The sequence below is a fragment of the Cricetulus griseus genome (genome assembly GCF_003668045.3).
Source record: "Cricetulus griseus strain 17A/GY chromosome 1 unlocalized genomic scaffold, alternate assembly CriGri-PICRH-1.0 chr1_0, whole genome shotgun sequence".
Classification (NCBI taxonomy): domain Eukaryota; kingdom Metazoa; phylum Chordata; class Mammalia; order Rodentia; family Cricetidae; genus Cricetulus; species Cricetulus griseus.
Genome location: NW_023276806.1, coordinates 245132938 through 245149976, shown reverse-complemented (window position 1 = coordinate 245149976; position 17039 = coordinate 245132938). Strand labels below are relative to the sequence as shown.

Below are 17039 nucleotides of genomic sequence, written 5' to 3'. Positions count from 1 at the left end.
CTTCCAAGTTTGCTTGCTTTTTATTTTGACTGCTTCCCTTTTCTTGTCTTCAGACTGGGTGGGTTATATTTGTTTGAATGCTCTTTGTTTTCTCCTTCTGGCTTTTCTCATCCTTCTCAAGGCAATCTCGATGCACTAATGGACTATCAGGGTCATCTTCTACTTGACTTTTTAGAAACTTTCTCTTTCATCCCATTTTTTGTCCTAGGACCTTTAAGAAGGCTTTGGTAATCTCTGGGTGGGGGAGGGGAATTTAAAACAGCGATTATTGATGGGGGATGTCCTTCTGTATATATGTTTCTTTTATTGTTGATGAAGAAAGCCCTGATTGGTCAGTATCCAGGCAGCAAGTATAGGAGGGGCTACCAGGAAAGGAGAATGCTTGGGAGAGGACACAGAGAGAGGCCACCTGGAGATGCCGTGTAGTGGTTGGGAAGATAGGACACTGGACGTTCTCCAGTAAGATAAGACCATGTAGAAATACATAGATTAATAGTTATGGGTTAATAATTAAGAAAGAGCTAGCCAATAAGAAGCCTGAGCCATTGGCCAAACAGTTTCTAGTTAATAAAAGTTTCTGTGTGTTTATTTGGTGCAAAGAGGCTGTGGGACTAGGCAGGACAGAAACCTCCATGTACAGATTATATATTTTAAATGGAAACAATCCTTAAACATTTGGCTAAGCTAATACAGATGACTGAAAGTCCTCCAGCCACCAGGATTGTGACATAGATAGACTCCTGCATCCTCTGTATTCCTTAAGAAAAGTATGCTGTTTTGCATAGTACATTGATCTTTCTAATCTATGTCCCAACACCAGTCCTGTGAGCCATTGCACTTCAAGACAGATCTACATTAAGAAGCTGTCATAAACTTTAGAAGGTTGACCAACTTGTCACTGAATCCATTATTGCCATGAATACTGATGAATACATTTAAAGAGGAAGCAGTAATTGCAGCACTAGAGAATTGCCCCTTCAGTGCTCTTTTTGTTAACCAAAACAAAGCTTCATCAGAATCTCCATCCAATATATTTATCCAGTAGGGGGACAGAGATAAATACTGTAGCTGTGTCAGTTTTTCTTTTTTTCTTCTGTGACCAAATAACCTGGCAGAAATAGCTTAAGTGATGAAGGATTTATTTTTTGCTTGAATTAGTTAGGATGTGCTTCACCATGGCGAGAAAAGCATGGCATCAACGGCAGCTCACAGCTGTGGTGGGTGGGACTGGCTATTATTTGGGTTATCATAAAGAAGCAATGAAACAGAAAGTAGTACTGGTCTATCAACTTCCTGGCCCAGCCACCCACCAGGTAGACACTTCCTTTCCAGGCTCCACCTCTTAAATCTCCTCAGACAGAGCCAACCACATAGGAACAAATGCCCAAACACACTAACCTGTGGGGTGCATGTCATATTTAAGTTGTAACTTGTCCTTATCATTAAAGAGACTTAGCAAAAATTACTGATTTGTGTAAACATTCTGTCAGTGAGAACGTCATGAGCAGAAATTTGACCATGGGCTAATTGGGTTTTGAACAGTTTGAACTATTTCTGAAGAGAATTTGCAACCACTTTTTAGCTATAAATGGAATTTAACTTTGGTTTGGAAAACATGGAAAGGATTTTGATAATATATGTCAGTGTACAAGGACTTAAGGCATCTAATAAATTTAAGTCCTAGTTTTCAAGAATGTTTTCTTTTCTTCACTTTTAACTACAATTTCCAATTCTCCAGGTAGAAAAGGACTATTTCCATGTCATTTCCAATTAAATTAAAAATGCTACCAAAAGCCAGACTAAATCCCACTATGGAGAGGGGAGGTGGACATAAAATCCTACCTTATCCAAGACAATATTGACAATTGACAGCTAATGGGAAGAGGTGAGGTTTTGTTAAGAGTGTTGCCCCTGGTTAGTTGCTCATGCTCCAGGATAAGGCCACACACTCAAGAACATAGGAGAGCATACACACACACAAAACGAAGCTGTGACAGCTGACAAGCTTGGAAATGATAAAACTTAATCAGTCATGTTGCTTCAATAGTTGTCCTTAGTGACCTAATAGAAGATAGTATTAGGTTTGACCTACAGGTCATACAGAGATGTCTATTCATGAGAGTGAAAAATGGCCCACTGGAAGAGTGGTTGTGTTTTCTGTATTGCAATGAGACTCAGGAAAGTTGCTGGATTGCAGGTCGGAATCCACTGTCACTTCTTAGCAATGATCAGAACACCCAAATAATGGAATAGTAGGATTACATGTTACTCTCATTGGCAAAGGGGAAGAGGAAGGATGCACCAAACCCGAAACAAAATGCTGTGATATAAGCAGATGCAGAGTCCCCCAATTACCCTGTGCTTCCTCTCCAGGATGGAACCTGTCCCTTACAGTATCCATAGTTCCTTTATGGCAGAGCAAATTTCCTCCTGTTGACGTTGGTAAACTGGGGGGTGATGGGTTGTTGTTGCATGAAGCATGCCAATTCTTGATCCATTTTCCCTTTCCTGGTATATTTTAGTTTTAGAAACTGCCTTGGAAAAGAGTAGCAGTGAGATTCCTTGTAGGTCAGCCTTTCTTGGCTGTGAAATGAAAGGTCCTTCTCCTCCTCCTCACCTGTGTAGAGCTCACTCAGCTATGCTGATGCCCTGAGGTGACCTCTCCTCCACAGAGCCCATCAGCCTCCTGAAGTTAACTGTGTTCTTGCCGTTCTTTTGACTCATCAACCTCCATAACTGTGGTTATTCCACACCATACTACATTATAGCTCTTAAGTTATCCCAGTTTTGCTGGAACTTGAGCATCTCCTTGCATGTGGAGTTTTCCTTGGGAGAACATGGAGAGTCTGAAGGAAACCTGGACTGTTATCCTCCTGGAGGGAATCATACATGATGGCCCTTTGTTAATCCCTCTCCAAAGGAAGACACACATTGCCTAATCCAGGCACTCACTGAATGTGGATTCTTGAGTTTGTGTGCTGATTTTATCTATGTTGCTACAATATAGTATTTGTAGATAATATGATAAAGTTGATTAAGGCAGGCATGGTCGCTTATGATTATAATCTCAGCCCTTGGGAGACACCCTTGATGAGGAGGATTAATGCACTTTTGAAGCCAGTCTAGGTCACATAAGAAGTTCCAGGCTAGCCTGAGCTATAGAATGAGAGACTTGTCTCAGAAAATAATTAAAATTTAAAAATCCCAAAGAACAAGAAAGTAGTTTAATAGAGATGCAAGGTTTAGTCCTAACATTGACTTGTTCCTGGAGAGGGTGTTATTGTGACAGGAAAAGGTGAGAACACAGCAGATACGAAGAAGGAGAAGCAACAGCATGAGGAGAGAAGCCTTCAGGAGCCAGAAAACACCTTGCTTTCCCAGCTCTGGCCTCCCTCACCTCCTTTTCTCTCTGTTTCTCTCCCCTTCCCTTCTCCCCTCCTCTCCTATTCTCTCCCTTCCTCTCCCCTTCCCTCTTCTTCTCTTCCCTCCCCTCCTTCTTCTCCTCTCCTCTTTTCTCTTTCCTCTCCACTCCCTTCCTCTCCCCACCCCTCCCCTCCCCTCCTCTGTTCTCTGTTCATCTCATCTCTTGTCTTTCTTCCTTTCTCTTGCCCTCCCTTCCTCCCCATCCTTACCCCTTTCCCCTTGTCCTTCCTTTCCCTTCTCCCTCCCTTTCCCCTTTCCATTTCTCTCTGTGTCTCTGTCTCTCATTCTCTCTCTCTCTCTCTCTCTCTCTCTCTCTCTCTCTCTCTCTTCTTCCTTTCTTTTCTTCTGAGACAGGATCTGGCTTGGAACTTATTCTGTTTCCCAAATGCTGGGATGATAGGCATGTATGACCATATCAGTGTAACTACACAGGAGCACCAAGCTCCCATAAAGGCTAAAGTAACTCCTTCCTATGATGGTGCCCCTGTGGGTGACCTACTCACCTTACGCTAAACCTTATGTCCTAATATCACCACTCTGAAATCCAGGCTACCACCACATCAACTCTTTCTTCATGAAAACCACAGTATGGTGGTTCCCCAGGCCACTCAGCATGGGGCATAGAAATTGACATCCCCAACATCATGGCACACGGTTTCCTGCTACACATCCTACACAAGATCACTAATCTCCCACGACTCTTCCAGTCTTTCCTGGTGTTCTTAGTGTGCTAGGACATGTGTTTAGCATGCACTGCCAGCCAGAGTGTCATAGAAGAATACAAAACCCTGCTTCTGATGACAACTGAAGGGGCTGCCGCTCACGGATGCCTCAGAGGCTGCTGCAGTCCCTGTACTCACCATCAGTGCCCAACCCCCTCTGTGTTTGCCTGCTACATGAATTCCCTTCAAGTCCTGGCATAGACTGCCAATGCCTCTTCCAGGCTTCCTATTCTGCAAAGAAAGCTTTTCGAGTTGCTTCAGCTGTGTCTCCCTGTGCCTCCCATGGGATTCCACAGGGCACCCAGGGGTGCTTTCTTCTTGCAGCCAGTGCTGAACTCTGACAGGTCAGGTGTTATTACCAAACTGGATTCTTTCAGACAGGGGTTCAGAACTGAAGACATTTTTATATCCCACTCCTCCCAGCCCTGAGTACATTTGGCAAAGTATGGAGATACTCTTGTTTAGGACAGTTGGGTAAGGGGGGTGCCGTTAGCACACAGTTGGTGGAGGCAAGGGATGATGCTGAACACCCTTCAGCACCTAGGACGCTCTTCCCTCATAGATCCAAGCTCAGTTCTGTGGTGAATTTGAGAAGCCACACCTAACATGAGTTCTCTGCCTAGGAATACAACACCTCCTGCAGACAGGCCTAGGGAAGCCTTCTCCAGATCACAGGATGGAGAAGTGTCTGGAGAAGACACTTCTAGGCTGTGTGTCTGGACCATGTCTGGCCAGTTTCTATATCAGGAACCTTAGATGACCTGTCTTTCCCCACAATGATTTCCATGTGGAGTTTTGTCGAGGTTTCCTCTACCCCACATCTTCCTAAACACAGCACTGTGCTTAGCAGTGAATCCTATACAGTAAACCCAGGCTGTCAGATCTGATAGACACACCTCTCCTGTTGCTAAGGTGGCTTGGGAAACAGATGCTATCAATCCTTATGGAACCAGATGTGTGTGTTGCTCTCTGCACATCTCTCAGAGGTCATTGGAATGCATTTTATTACCTCTACACTAAGACTTTGAGCAATGGTCCCCACACTTGTACAAATGGTTCAGTCCTACACACTAGTGACAGAACTCAAAGAGTATGATATCATGACTTTGACCACTCAGGAAATAAAAATATAGATATGCATGAAGGACTGTAACCCAGATTTTCTGCCTAAAAATCATTCTAAAAAGATATGGTATTTGTGATATAGAAACAGAATTTTCAGTTTCCAGTTTGAGATCAAGGAATTGGGGCTGTTGAAGTAATGGAGTGCATTTGTGAACATAATGTGCTCCCCAAGAGGGGCTGATGAGGCCTGACTTCCCTGCAATCATTTCATAGTTTCACTTACCACCCTATCACAGTGTCCCTGGGGACATGCCAACGTAAACAAGAGTGTCACCTTAGTAATATAGACGGCACTGTCCAAATACTAGTCATTAACATCACAAAGCTAGAAGTCTATACACGGCATGACTTAGTCATTTAAGACTTCTTTTCACCTTTTATCTCTGAAACAAAGACATGTCTGCATCTGGTCATCTAACCACACATATTCCCATACACTCTCAAGGGCGGGGCAATCAAAAATGTGAAAGGTTTTGGAAAAACAAAGACCATTCAGACAGCAGTTGTGGAAACTGCACAATTCCATATTTGCAAGGAGCCCTGAGTGGTTTCTTTGTGAGTAGGTCGAGTCCTGCCTAGGAGGCAGCAAACTCCTTCAAGTGCGGACATGTCAGTCCTACCTGCTTAAGAGTGTCTAGCGTGTGGTATATTGTCAACAAATGCTTGTTGAGTGAATGAGTAGAAGAATTCACAAACACCTAAAGAGGAGAGCCAGAGACAGACACCAGAGCAAGATTGGGTTTGCCTTTCTGAGATCCCTAATCTGCCCATTTAAGGGCTGTGCCTGCTCCGTCTCCCTTGATTGAAACATCAAAGAGAGAGGGGTAGCAAAGATATCACTAGAAAACACAGGAGGCATTAATTCAGACCCAGCAGGTGACTCGTTCCTGATTCTAGAATAGATACCCTGCACCCTTACACACACACACACACACACACACACACACACACACACACACACACACACAAAGTTAAAGCACAGTTTCTCCAGTGCTTGGCCTGCATGCGTGATTTCCTTCCACTTATCTGGCAGGTTTGGGAGGGGGACCTGTGAGTGCAGAGAATTTGCCAGAAGCACACTCACAGCCAGGCTGAACCTCATGTGCCCTTTGCTCGGCGGGGTGACCTTCCCTCTCAGTCTCTTCCCATCTTCCTGAACTCTTCGCATCCTCCAAGTCCCAGTCCAGCCTGAGAACTTGCCATGCTTTCAAAGTTCTACTTCTCTGATGACTTCATTTGAGCTCATTTTATCTGAGTCCATTTTTCTAGGGCAGGAACCATGCCTTCTGTAGTTTCTGATGCTTTCCAACAGCCTCAGGAATGTGGTTCTCCCCTTTTTGATGTTATAACAAAAAACATCTAGTACTTTGACCCCTGTAAGTAGGGCCAAAGTATTTCTGGAATCTATGACTTGGATTACTGTTTGAATGTCAACAATGAAAGGAGGGCACAGGAAATACCCAAGTATCTCGAAATACCATCCCACCAGCGGGATCTCTCTCCTGTTGGCTCCCAGAAAACACCAGTTCACATCATCTACATACTTATATGCACATGTATAAATACATGCCTGTATACATAAGTATTTATGTGTATATATATTTACATTTGCATGTATGTGCATATACAGTTACACACACGTACATTTGAAGAGCAAACCCTCAGAAGAACTTAGCAGCTCAGCTAGACATTATGTTTGAAAGACTAGGACATAGCAAGCAAAACATATGTCTTGGTGAGGATTAATTCTAGATCAGTCGAGACTCAAAGATCTGGCCCTGGGAGAACTGAGCCAAATGGCTACTTAATCAGGCCCCTGAGTCACCAGGTGCTGGGATAATCGGCTGTAGCTGAGTCATGGAGCAGTGAATGGCTTTTGTGTATGGAGACTTGCTGTTAGAAGGGACAGACTCTCTGCAGGGACTATGGCTATGAGGGAACTCTCAGTTTTAAGTCATACTGTTATACCCCAGGCTCCTCTTCCCAGGCTTTTGCTCCTTCCGGCTGTACAGAAATATTTTGATCGAAACTTTGGGGCTAAGAATTGTATATATCTACTTCATTAGTTCATGAGGAGTGAGGTTCATTCCCACCTGCTTAGTCTTGATAACAGCAGATGTTTCACAGTAGTCCTAAACCAAAGAGTGATGGTTTACTGTGTGACATTTGGGAATGAAGACTGGGTCATTTGCCCCACACCAGGGAAACATCCACTGGCAAAGCTTCTTGTTTTGCCCTCTCTGAACATCAGATTTCTCATCTGTAACACAGAACTAATGTCTTGTACCCCCAGAGACTTCCCAGAAGCCTTTCCAGGATGATCTGAGGGCCTCAAAGAGGCTACTCCAGTGCAAGTTGACTCTAAGTTGTCTTGCATCTGATGTTTGATTTACCTAATCTGCATATTTAAATATATTGGTTTTCCTGATAAGATGAACAAAAATCAAGTGGCCAATCAGAGTGCCCTTCTCTTCTGTCTTGAGTTTACTTTAAGCCTCTTTATGCTTCACAAGAAATTAAGGAAAAAGGAGAAGGAGGAATGAGGGGGAGTTGGTGTTTGTCTTCCTGTAAATGTGTGGACAGACCAGACATACATGTGTTTTGTTTTCCAGGGAGATGTGTATCCAACAGGATGGGAGAGTTCATCTCACTGTTGTTTACTTTGGGAAAGAAGAAATGAATGAAGTCAAAGGAATACTTGAAAACACTTCCAAGTAAGTACTGTCTGGTATCATAGCCAGTAGTCATGGCAACCAGGATAGATATGCACACCCAGACCAATAGCTCTGCTTAGTTTTCCTTTCCTTAACATGGGATAACTAGGGAGGTTAATTGTTGGCTATGCATAGGAAAACTCAGAACCCTTCCTCCCCAAGAGACCACCCTGTCTAATACTGGTTGTCTCGGGGTGAGGGGTTTGACAGTAGACATAAACTGCCCTGCTTGGCAAAGGTGTGGAAAATGGGCTTCTGAAGGCAATCTCTCTCAGCACCACACAGGTTCAAGACTTTCATGCTTGCAGAGTCAGATTTAGGGAGGACATAGCTGCTCAGTGAGCTCCAACTGAGTCTCTGCTTGACAATCTAAGAGTAATACCCAGGCTCACATGGCGTCCAGGAAGCAAATGCTCTCACCCTTTCATCTTTGCCTTTCATCCATTACTCATTTAAAGACATCAGGGGACACCCACAAGGGGTGGCTGAGGCAGGGTCCTTGATTAAACCCACCCAGTTGAACAGAAATTACTTAATCAAAACCTTTAGGCCTGAGGCTCCATGTTTATAACTCATTGACCAACTGAAGAATGTAAAAGGTATTCAGAAGCAGCAAAGAGGGACTCTTCCTTTTTTCTTCCAAAATAAATAACCCATGGCATCCTGTGCAAACGAGGAGGCCAGCAGAGTACTGCTGTGCTCCACTTTAGCTTGCCATGGAGGTGTGCAGACTCAGCTCAGAAGGCAGGTGGATCACTCTGATCTATGTGAAGCTTCAGGCTTTAATAGTTCACAGTGGCAGAACTAGTCTGAACAGATCCATATGGTTTAGATATAAACAGGACCGTCTGTTCTGAGTTTCTGGTTCATGGTAATTGGATGACAGTTGAAGGATAAGCTTCTAAGATGGAGAAGGCTTCCCATGTTACTCCACACTGTTACCAGATTTGTGTTAATGGGCACAATTAAAATTTCAAACTCCCTGAAAGCAGAGGGCATCAGCTGTGGCTCTCTGGCCAAACATCCCACCACATATGCTTTTGTAAATAAAGTTTAATTGGATGCAAGAAGGTCCGCTGATTTATGTGTTATTTATGGCAGTCAGACTCACAAAGCCTAGCCAACTTACTGTCTGTTTCTTTATAGAAAGAGAAAATTGCTCACCCTTATCCTAGAGGAATAGGGATTGAAAAGTAGTAAAGGCCTGTTCGTGAGGACCATCAAATGGGAGAAAATAAGTGCTTATCCTAAATGTGATTGAAATAGAAAGCTCTCAGGTCTAATGCAGTGCCATATCCTCCCGTCTTGCTCAGCAGTGGAGAATACAGGTGGTTAGGACTTGCATTTTCTGCCCAGTGGGCACGTGTAGGCATCTTTGCCAATATCCCTTCCTGAACAAAATAGTTTTTAAAGTTCTCCAGGTGCCTCAAGCCTGGAATCAGGTTAGAAAAGTATTGTAAGAAAACTGGTGGCCACTTCTACTGGCTGCACCCTAACTGCAGGTAACTGCATCATTCCAACGTATTTTACCAGGCATGTGCATATACACATAAAATAAATCTTTTTAAAAACATAGGATGAGCTAAAGCAGGAAAACCTATCACATTAAATGCCTATTTTTAGGGCCTGGTGTAATAAGTATCTGTCCAGGCAGATGACTCCAGTGTGCAAACAGAATGGGCAAGTCCTATTCTAATAGGATTGACACTTTTTTTCTTATCTCAAAGGATGTTGGGGCATTTGCCGATGGTTACACAGAATCAGATTTATAGAAACCTTATGTACAAGTGGCAGGCTAGTTTAAACATGCTATAGGAAATATTCTTTCTAAGGACTAGAAGGTTTAAGTATTTTTATCAAACAAGTCTTCCCCATGTCAGGTTTCCCAGGTTACTGAATGTTGTAAGCAAGTGATGCCACAGATTGACCAACACATTTGTATCTTTCCACGATGATCAAATTTATTGATAGCAATGAATTCATAAGATGTAATGATTTCAAGATCTACTTTTATAATCTATGTGTGCATGCTTTGTCTGCATGTATTTATGTGCATTTTGTGCACTTCTGGTGCTCTCAGAAGTCAGAGGAGGGTATCAGAATCTCTGGAATGTGAGACACAATAGGTGTAAGGTGCCACATGGGTGCTAGAAATCGAACCTGGGTACAGAAAGTACTCTTAACCCTTCGGAGCCATCTCTCCACCCCATGCTATCATTTAGTCAGATAATCTTGTCTACCCTGATAATCTGACTGAAGCAAATATATGTTCTCTCATTTTAACTTTAATTTCTAATACAAACTCTCAACATCACAAAGCTCATATAGTAAATCCATTTATATATTTATATGTTATATGTTATATCATATAACATATATATGTTACAGTGAAAGACTCCCGAAGAGGTACTTTCGTAGAGGGAGACCCACACCCAGGAATCAGCGAGGCCACGAACTGGATGCAAAAAACAAGAGGCTTTATTGGAGACGCGGGTACCCGGGGCGACTTAGCTTCTGTGTGGCTAAGCGCCCCGAGCCAAGGGAAAGGGGTCCTTATATAGGGAAAAAGGCGCAAGCTAGGAGCAGGGATTCTATTGGATAATTCTAATGAGGCATTGTACAGAGCTATTCCCATTGGTCAATGTATATGAGGCGCTATACAGGGTTATTCAAATGAGGCAAAGTACAGAGTTATTCAAATGAGGTGAAACATAGAGTCTTTCAAATGAGGCGAAATACAGAATCATTTCCATTGGATGGTTCAAATGAGACACAGAGCCATTCCAGATCAGCATATTCTCAAGGTCTGGTGTCTGGTACAACAGACTCAATTCCCCTCCCCTCCGAGTCCAGATGGCTGACCTTGGGGGCGGAGACCTTGGGACGGAGTGTTTCTCATTGGGCGGGGCTCAGGGGCAGGGCTCCAGGCCGGCTCACTTGGTGTTCGTTCTCGTGCCGGCCCACCTGGTGCTCGCCCTCGTGCCGGCCCACCTGGTGCTCGTTGCTCGGCCCCAGCCTACCTGGTGCTCGTTCTCGGGCCTGCCCATCTGGTGCTCGTTGCTCGGCCCCAGCCCCGAGGCGCGGTGCCAGGCGGGGCGGGCCGGGGGCGCGAGCCCTGCCGGGGTGAAGGCTTGGGAGGCCCCGGCAGCTTCGGGGCAGGGGGCTCAGGGGCATTTCGAGCGGGTCTTTCAACAGAATGAATAAGGGACCAAAGCAAATGTTAAGAGGTTATAGAAGTGGGCTGAGAAAAGTGTGAATAGAGTCTGTATTCTCAAGACACAAGAACACAGTACTATAAAGATGCTGATGTTGTGAGGGTCAAGCTGTTAGGAGAGTTGGGTTTGGGAGTGCAGATGTTGTCAACTATGGAGACAAGAGGGTAGAAACTGGTCTGAGCAAGAAATGTCAGATTCAAGTCTAGACAGGAAGGAAGTAGATGGGTAGGCAGTCAAGTAGGCCACATCAACAGCCACAGACAGAGCCAAAACAAAGACTTGGGAACACAAGTTTGTTCACAAATGAGTAAGTATTGGATATTTGGATGTGTGATCACACACACACACACACACACACACACACACACACACACACACACACAGGCTTTATTTAAATATCATCACTGTTATTTTAAGATGGTAATAATATTTGTTCAGTGGCACTTTATTTTTAATTACTATTATGTTTATGAACAGTCTCATTGAAAATTCATAGCAACTTTTGGTGCATGCATATATATATGCATTTTCGTATGTGTATGTATGGGTTATACACAGGTATGTATGTGTGTATGTGGACACCTGAGGTTGATATTGGGAATCTTTTCTGCTTTTCACCTTACACACAGACGCAGATAGCTCACTGAACTTAGAGCTACAAGTTTCCAAAAGTTTGGTTAGCTGTTTGTTTCTAGGACTCCTATCTCTGCCAGGACTACAGATGGGCTACCACATGGCTTCTGAGAATCTGCACTTGGGTCCATATGCTTGGACTGCAGGTGTTTTACCTACTAAGCCATCTCCCCAGGCCCTTTGATCCTTTGTGTCTAGCTTTTTGAGGTAGGTATTGTTATCCCAGCCCTGTTTCATAGATGAAGAAACTGAGGCTTAGGGAGATTGTCCCTTAGACCTTCACTCCAGTCACATGAGAGAGCCAAGTGCCCCTTGTGCCCTCCTAAGATCCATAATTGTTAGTTGAAGGTAATGAGATTTGTAATCAGACTAAATGGCATTCACTTCATTTGGAGATCAGTATTGTAATTAAAGTGTTCTAAATCCGGCTAAATGCAAACATTTTAAGAATACCTAAAAATACAGTCTTGTTTAATGACTGGTTTGCAATGTTTTATGTTCTCTTCCTCTGAGTTTATGCTTCGTCAGTTGAGCTTTGTATTTCAGTTGATTGCTACAGATTGGAGTTTTGCAAAGTCTGGTTGTGATTCATTAGAGGATTTCAAAATCGATTCAGTTGGCTTAGCCCAGTGTTTTTGAAAATGGAATAGAATAGGGTACAAATTTGCAGGATGAATCACGGGTAATAAGGATGCATATTGTTTCATGAAACACTAATTTCATTGCACATCCTATGTGCATGCACATGTACTTGTCCTGCGATATGAAGACAGCATGTTCCTTTGTAAAGATTGTGGTTAAAATGTTTACAAGCCACTGCAACAGAAAACAGTATGAATTACTTCCCAGTACCTGACCTTTAAGCTACGGATTTTCCCAGGATTCATCTGCTCTCAAATAAAAGCTTAACTCAGAAGCTCTCAAACACACATAAGCTTTGGTGTAACCTTGGATGCTTTTTAACATGCAGAATACTTGGACCCAGCCCCAGATACTGAGTCAGCAGGCTTGAGCTGCAGTGTTTCATAGTTTTCATGTGCACTGCTGTGTCTGGTCATGGCTCACTCTGAGCAGCACCAGTCTAAGGGGCCATTTGATTGGAACTGGAAGAGGATATTTAAAAAATCATAACTTGTAGTTGAATTATCATGCATTAACAAGTTCATCTTTGTCTGATCATGAGGACATGGGGGCGTCATTCAGAGGAATCATCCCTGAGCATTGAGCTTTAACAGTGAGACACTAAGGATGGGGAGCTGGCTTCTTGGGTAAGGTACCTGCTGCACAAACACAAGGACCTGAGTTTGGATCTCCAGCACTCATGTAAACTCTGGATGTGGTCATGTGTCAATAGCCCTGGAACTGGAAGTGGGAGTGGAGACAGGAAGATCTTCACAGTTTGCCTGACAGCTTATTTAGCCAATCAGTGAGCACTAGCCTTAATAAAGGATTCTGTTTCAGAGTGTAAGATGGATATAAACCGTGAAAGACACCTGATGTTTATTTCTGGCTTCCATAAACACACTCACACAAATGTACATGCAATCAAATACGTCTGTATATACACAAGCATGCATATACATAATATGATTCATGGGTTCGCACGCACACTTACACACACACACACACACACACACACACACACACACACACAAACACACACAAACACACACACACTGTTCTACCCCATGTAGGTGAGGAGAAGAGAGGCTTGTGGTGGTGGTGGTGTTGTCATGGACCTACCTTAGCACTGTATGTTAGCAAATCATTCCTCTTTGAAGTAATTTCATGACTATTTCTTCCATTGGTAACTGGGATGAATTGTGTGTGTGTCAGATAAGGAGGACCACAAGTAAATCCCTGCCCTCTGCAGAGGCTAACATCCCAAAGTCAGACAATCACAAATGTAAAGTGGGAATGTGAAAAAATTGGAACTCTTGTCCACCGATGGCAGAAATGAAAAATGGTGTTACTTGATAAGAGTTCAATGGTTTTTCGAATGGTTTAGAATAGAATTATCATCTAAACTAGAAATTTCATTCCCAGGTAAATCCCAAAATAATCGAAAATTAGCATTTTAACATCTGTGCACAAACATTCAGTGATATTATGATCAATTTGCAAAATGAAGACAACCCAAATGTCCATTTTTAATTAATTTTTTATTCAGCCACTTCACTAAAGGTGTTTATTAGCTGTAGGAGTTCCTTGGTAGAATTTTGGGTGTCACTTTTATATACTATCGTATCACCTGAAAATAGCCAAAGTTTGACTTCTTCCTTTCCAGTTTGTATCCCCTTCACCTCTTTTAGTTGTCTAATTTCTCCAATTAGAACTTCAAGTACTATATTGAATAGATATGTAGAAAGTGGACAACCTTGTCTTGTTACTGATTTTAGTGGCATTGCTATGAGCTTCTCTCCATTTAATTTAGTGTTGCCTACCAGCTTGCTGCATATTGCTTTTATTATATTTAGGTATGTCCTTTGTATCTGTGAGCTGTCCAAGATGATTTTGTCAAAGGCTTTGTCAGCATCTAATGGGATGGTCATGTGGGTTTTTTTTTTTTTTAAGTTTCTTTATATTGCAGGTTCCATTGACAGATTTTCATATGTTGAAGAATCATCCCTGTGTTTCTGGGATGAAGCCTACTTGATCATGGTGGATGATCTTTTTGATGTGTTCTTGGATTCAATTTGCTAGTGTTTTATTATTTTTGCATCAATGTTCATGACGGAAATTGGTCTGTAATTTTCCTTCTTTGTAGAGTCTTTGTGTGGTTTGGGTATCAGGGTGACTGTGGCCTCATAAAAAGGATTAGGCAGTGTTCCTTCTCTCTCTATTTTGTGAAATATTTTGAGGAGTATTTGGTATTAGCTTTTCTTTGAAAGTCTGGTAGTATTCTGCACAAAAACCATCTGCCCTTAGGCTTACTGTTGTTGAAAGACTGTTAATGATTGTTTTTCCTGTGTGTGTGTGTGTGTGTGTGTGTGTGTGTGTGTGTGTGTGTGTGTGTGTGTGTTTTATTTTATTTCCTTATAGGTCTATTTAAATTGTTTATCTGATATGGAACTAACTTTGGTTAAGTGGTATCTATCAAGAAAATTATTCATTTATTTTACATTTTCCAATTTTGTGGGATACAGGTTTTTGAAGTATGACCTAATAATTCTTTGGATTTCCTCAGTGTATGTTGTTCTGTTCCCCCTTTCATATATGATTTTGTTAATTTGGATATTTTCTCTCTGCCTTTTAGTTTGGATAAGGGTTTGTCTATCTTGTTGATTTTCTCAAAGAACCAACTCTTTGTTTCATTGATATTTTTGTATTGTTCTCTTTGTCTCTAGTTTATTGATTTCAGATCTCAGTTTAATTATCTTCTGCCTTCTACTCCTCCTGGGTGAGTTTGCTTCTTTTTGCTCTAGAGATTTCAAGTGTCCAGTTAAGCTGCTAATATGAGATGTCTCCAAATTGTTCATGCACTTAAATTTCTTCTTAACATTATTTTCATTGTGTCCTATAAGTCTGAATATGTTTTGCATTTGTTTTCATTGAATTTTAGGAAGTCTTTAATTTCTTTCTTTATTTCTTCCTTGACCCAGTAGAAATTCAGTAGAGAGTTGTTCAGTTTCCATGAGTTTGTGGTCTTTCTGTTGTTTTTTGTTGTTGTTAAAATCCAGCTTTAATACATGGTGGTCTGTTAAGACATGGGGGTTATTTCAATTTTCTTATATCTGTACAGACTTGCTTTGTAACTGAGTATGTGATCCATTTTGGAGAATGTCCTGTGAGGTGCTGAGAAGAAGGTGTATTCTTTTATCTTTGGATTAAACGGTCTGTAAATATCTGTCAGGTCATTTGATTCATAACATCTGTTAGCTCTATTACTTCTCTGTTTAGTTTCTGTCTGGATGATCAATTCAATGGCGAGAGTAGGGTGTTAAAGTCTCCCACTAGAAATGTGTGAGTTTTGATGTGTGGTTTAAGCTTTAATGTTTCTCTTACTAATGTAGTTGCCCTTGCAATTGGGGCATATATGATCAGAATTGAGACATCATCTTGGTGGATTTTTCCTTTAATGAGTATGAAATGTTCTTCTCTATTTTAATCAATTTTGATCAATTTTAATTGATTGGAAGTCTGTTTTGTTAGACATTAGAATAGCTTACACTAATTTGCTTTTTGGGTCCATTTGTGGAAAATCTTTTTCCAACACTTTACTCTGAAGTAATGTCTATCTTTGATGTTGAGGTGTGTTTCTTATATGCAGCAGAAGGCTGGATCCTGTTTCAAATCCATTCTGTTAGCCTGTGTCTTTTCATTGGTGAATCGAGTCCATTGATATTGAGAGAAAGTAATGACCAGTGATTATTTATTCCTGCTATATTTTGGTGGTGGTGGTGGTGGTGGTGGTGGTGGTAGTAATAGTAGTAGTAGTAGTAGTAGTAGTAGTAGTAGTAGTAGTAGTGTGTGTGTGTGTGTGTGTGTGTGTGTGTGTGTGTGTGTGTGTGTGTCTGTTTCCCTTCATTGTTTTTTTCTGGTGTGAGATTAACTATTGCCTGTGTTTTTGTGGTGTAATTAACTTCCTTGGGTTGGAGTTTTCCTTCTGTAGGGCTGTATTTGTGTATAGATATTATTTAAATTTGAATCTGTCCTGAAAAATCTTGTTTTCTCCATCTATGGTGATTGAAAGTTTTTCTGGGTATAGTAGTCTGGGTTGGCATCTGGGATCTCTTAGACTCTGCAAGACTCCAATCCAGGTCCTTCTGGCTTTTTAATCTCCATTGAGAAACAGGTTGTGATTCTAATAGGTCTGCCTTTAGATGTTACTTGGCCTTTTTCCCTTGCAGCTTTTAATATTTTTCTTTATTCTGTATGTTTAATGTTTGATTATTATGTTGCATGAAGATTTTCTTTTCTGATCCAATCTATTTGGTATTCTATAAGCTTCTTGTAAGTTTATAGATATGTACTTCTTGTGGTTAGGAAAACTTTCTTCTGTGATTTTGTTAAATATATTCTCTGATTTTTTTTTTTGAGGTTGGATTCTTCTTCTATTTCTAGTATTCTTAGGTTTGATCTTTTTCATAGTGTCCCATATTTCCTGGATGTTTTGTGTCAGGAATTTTTTAGATGTAACATTTTCTTTGACTAATGAATCTGTTTCCTTTATGGTATCTTCAACCCCTGAGATTCTCTCTTTCATC

At 41.7% G+C, this 17039-nt stretch overlaps 1 protein-coding gene across 1 annotated transcript in view; it reads left to right on the top strand.

Annotated features, from left to right (window-relative positions):
- Positions 1-17039, top strand: part of Csgalnact1 (chondroitin sulfate N-acetylgalactosaminyltransferase 1) — a 95171-nt gene that overhangs the window by 57329 nt on the left and 20803 nt on the right. Inside the window, exon 3 of the mRNA XM_035451798.1 lies at positions 7883-7984. Coding sequence (XP_035307689.1) covers positions 7883-7984 — 102 coding nt within the window. The remainder of the gene's footprint in view (positions 1-7882; positions 7985-17039) is intronic.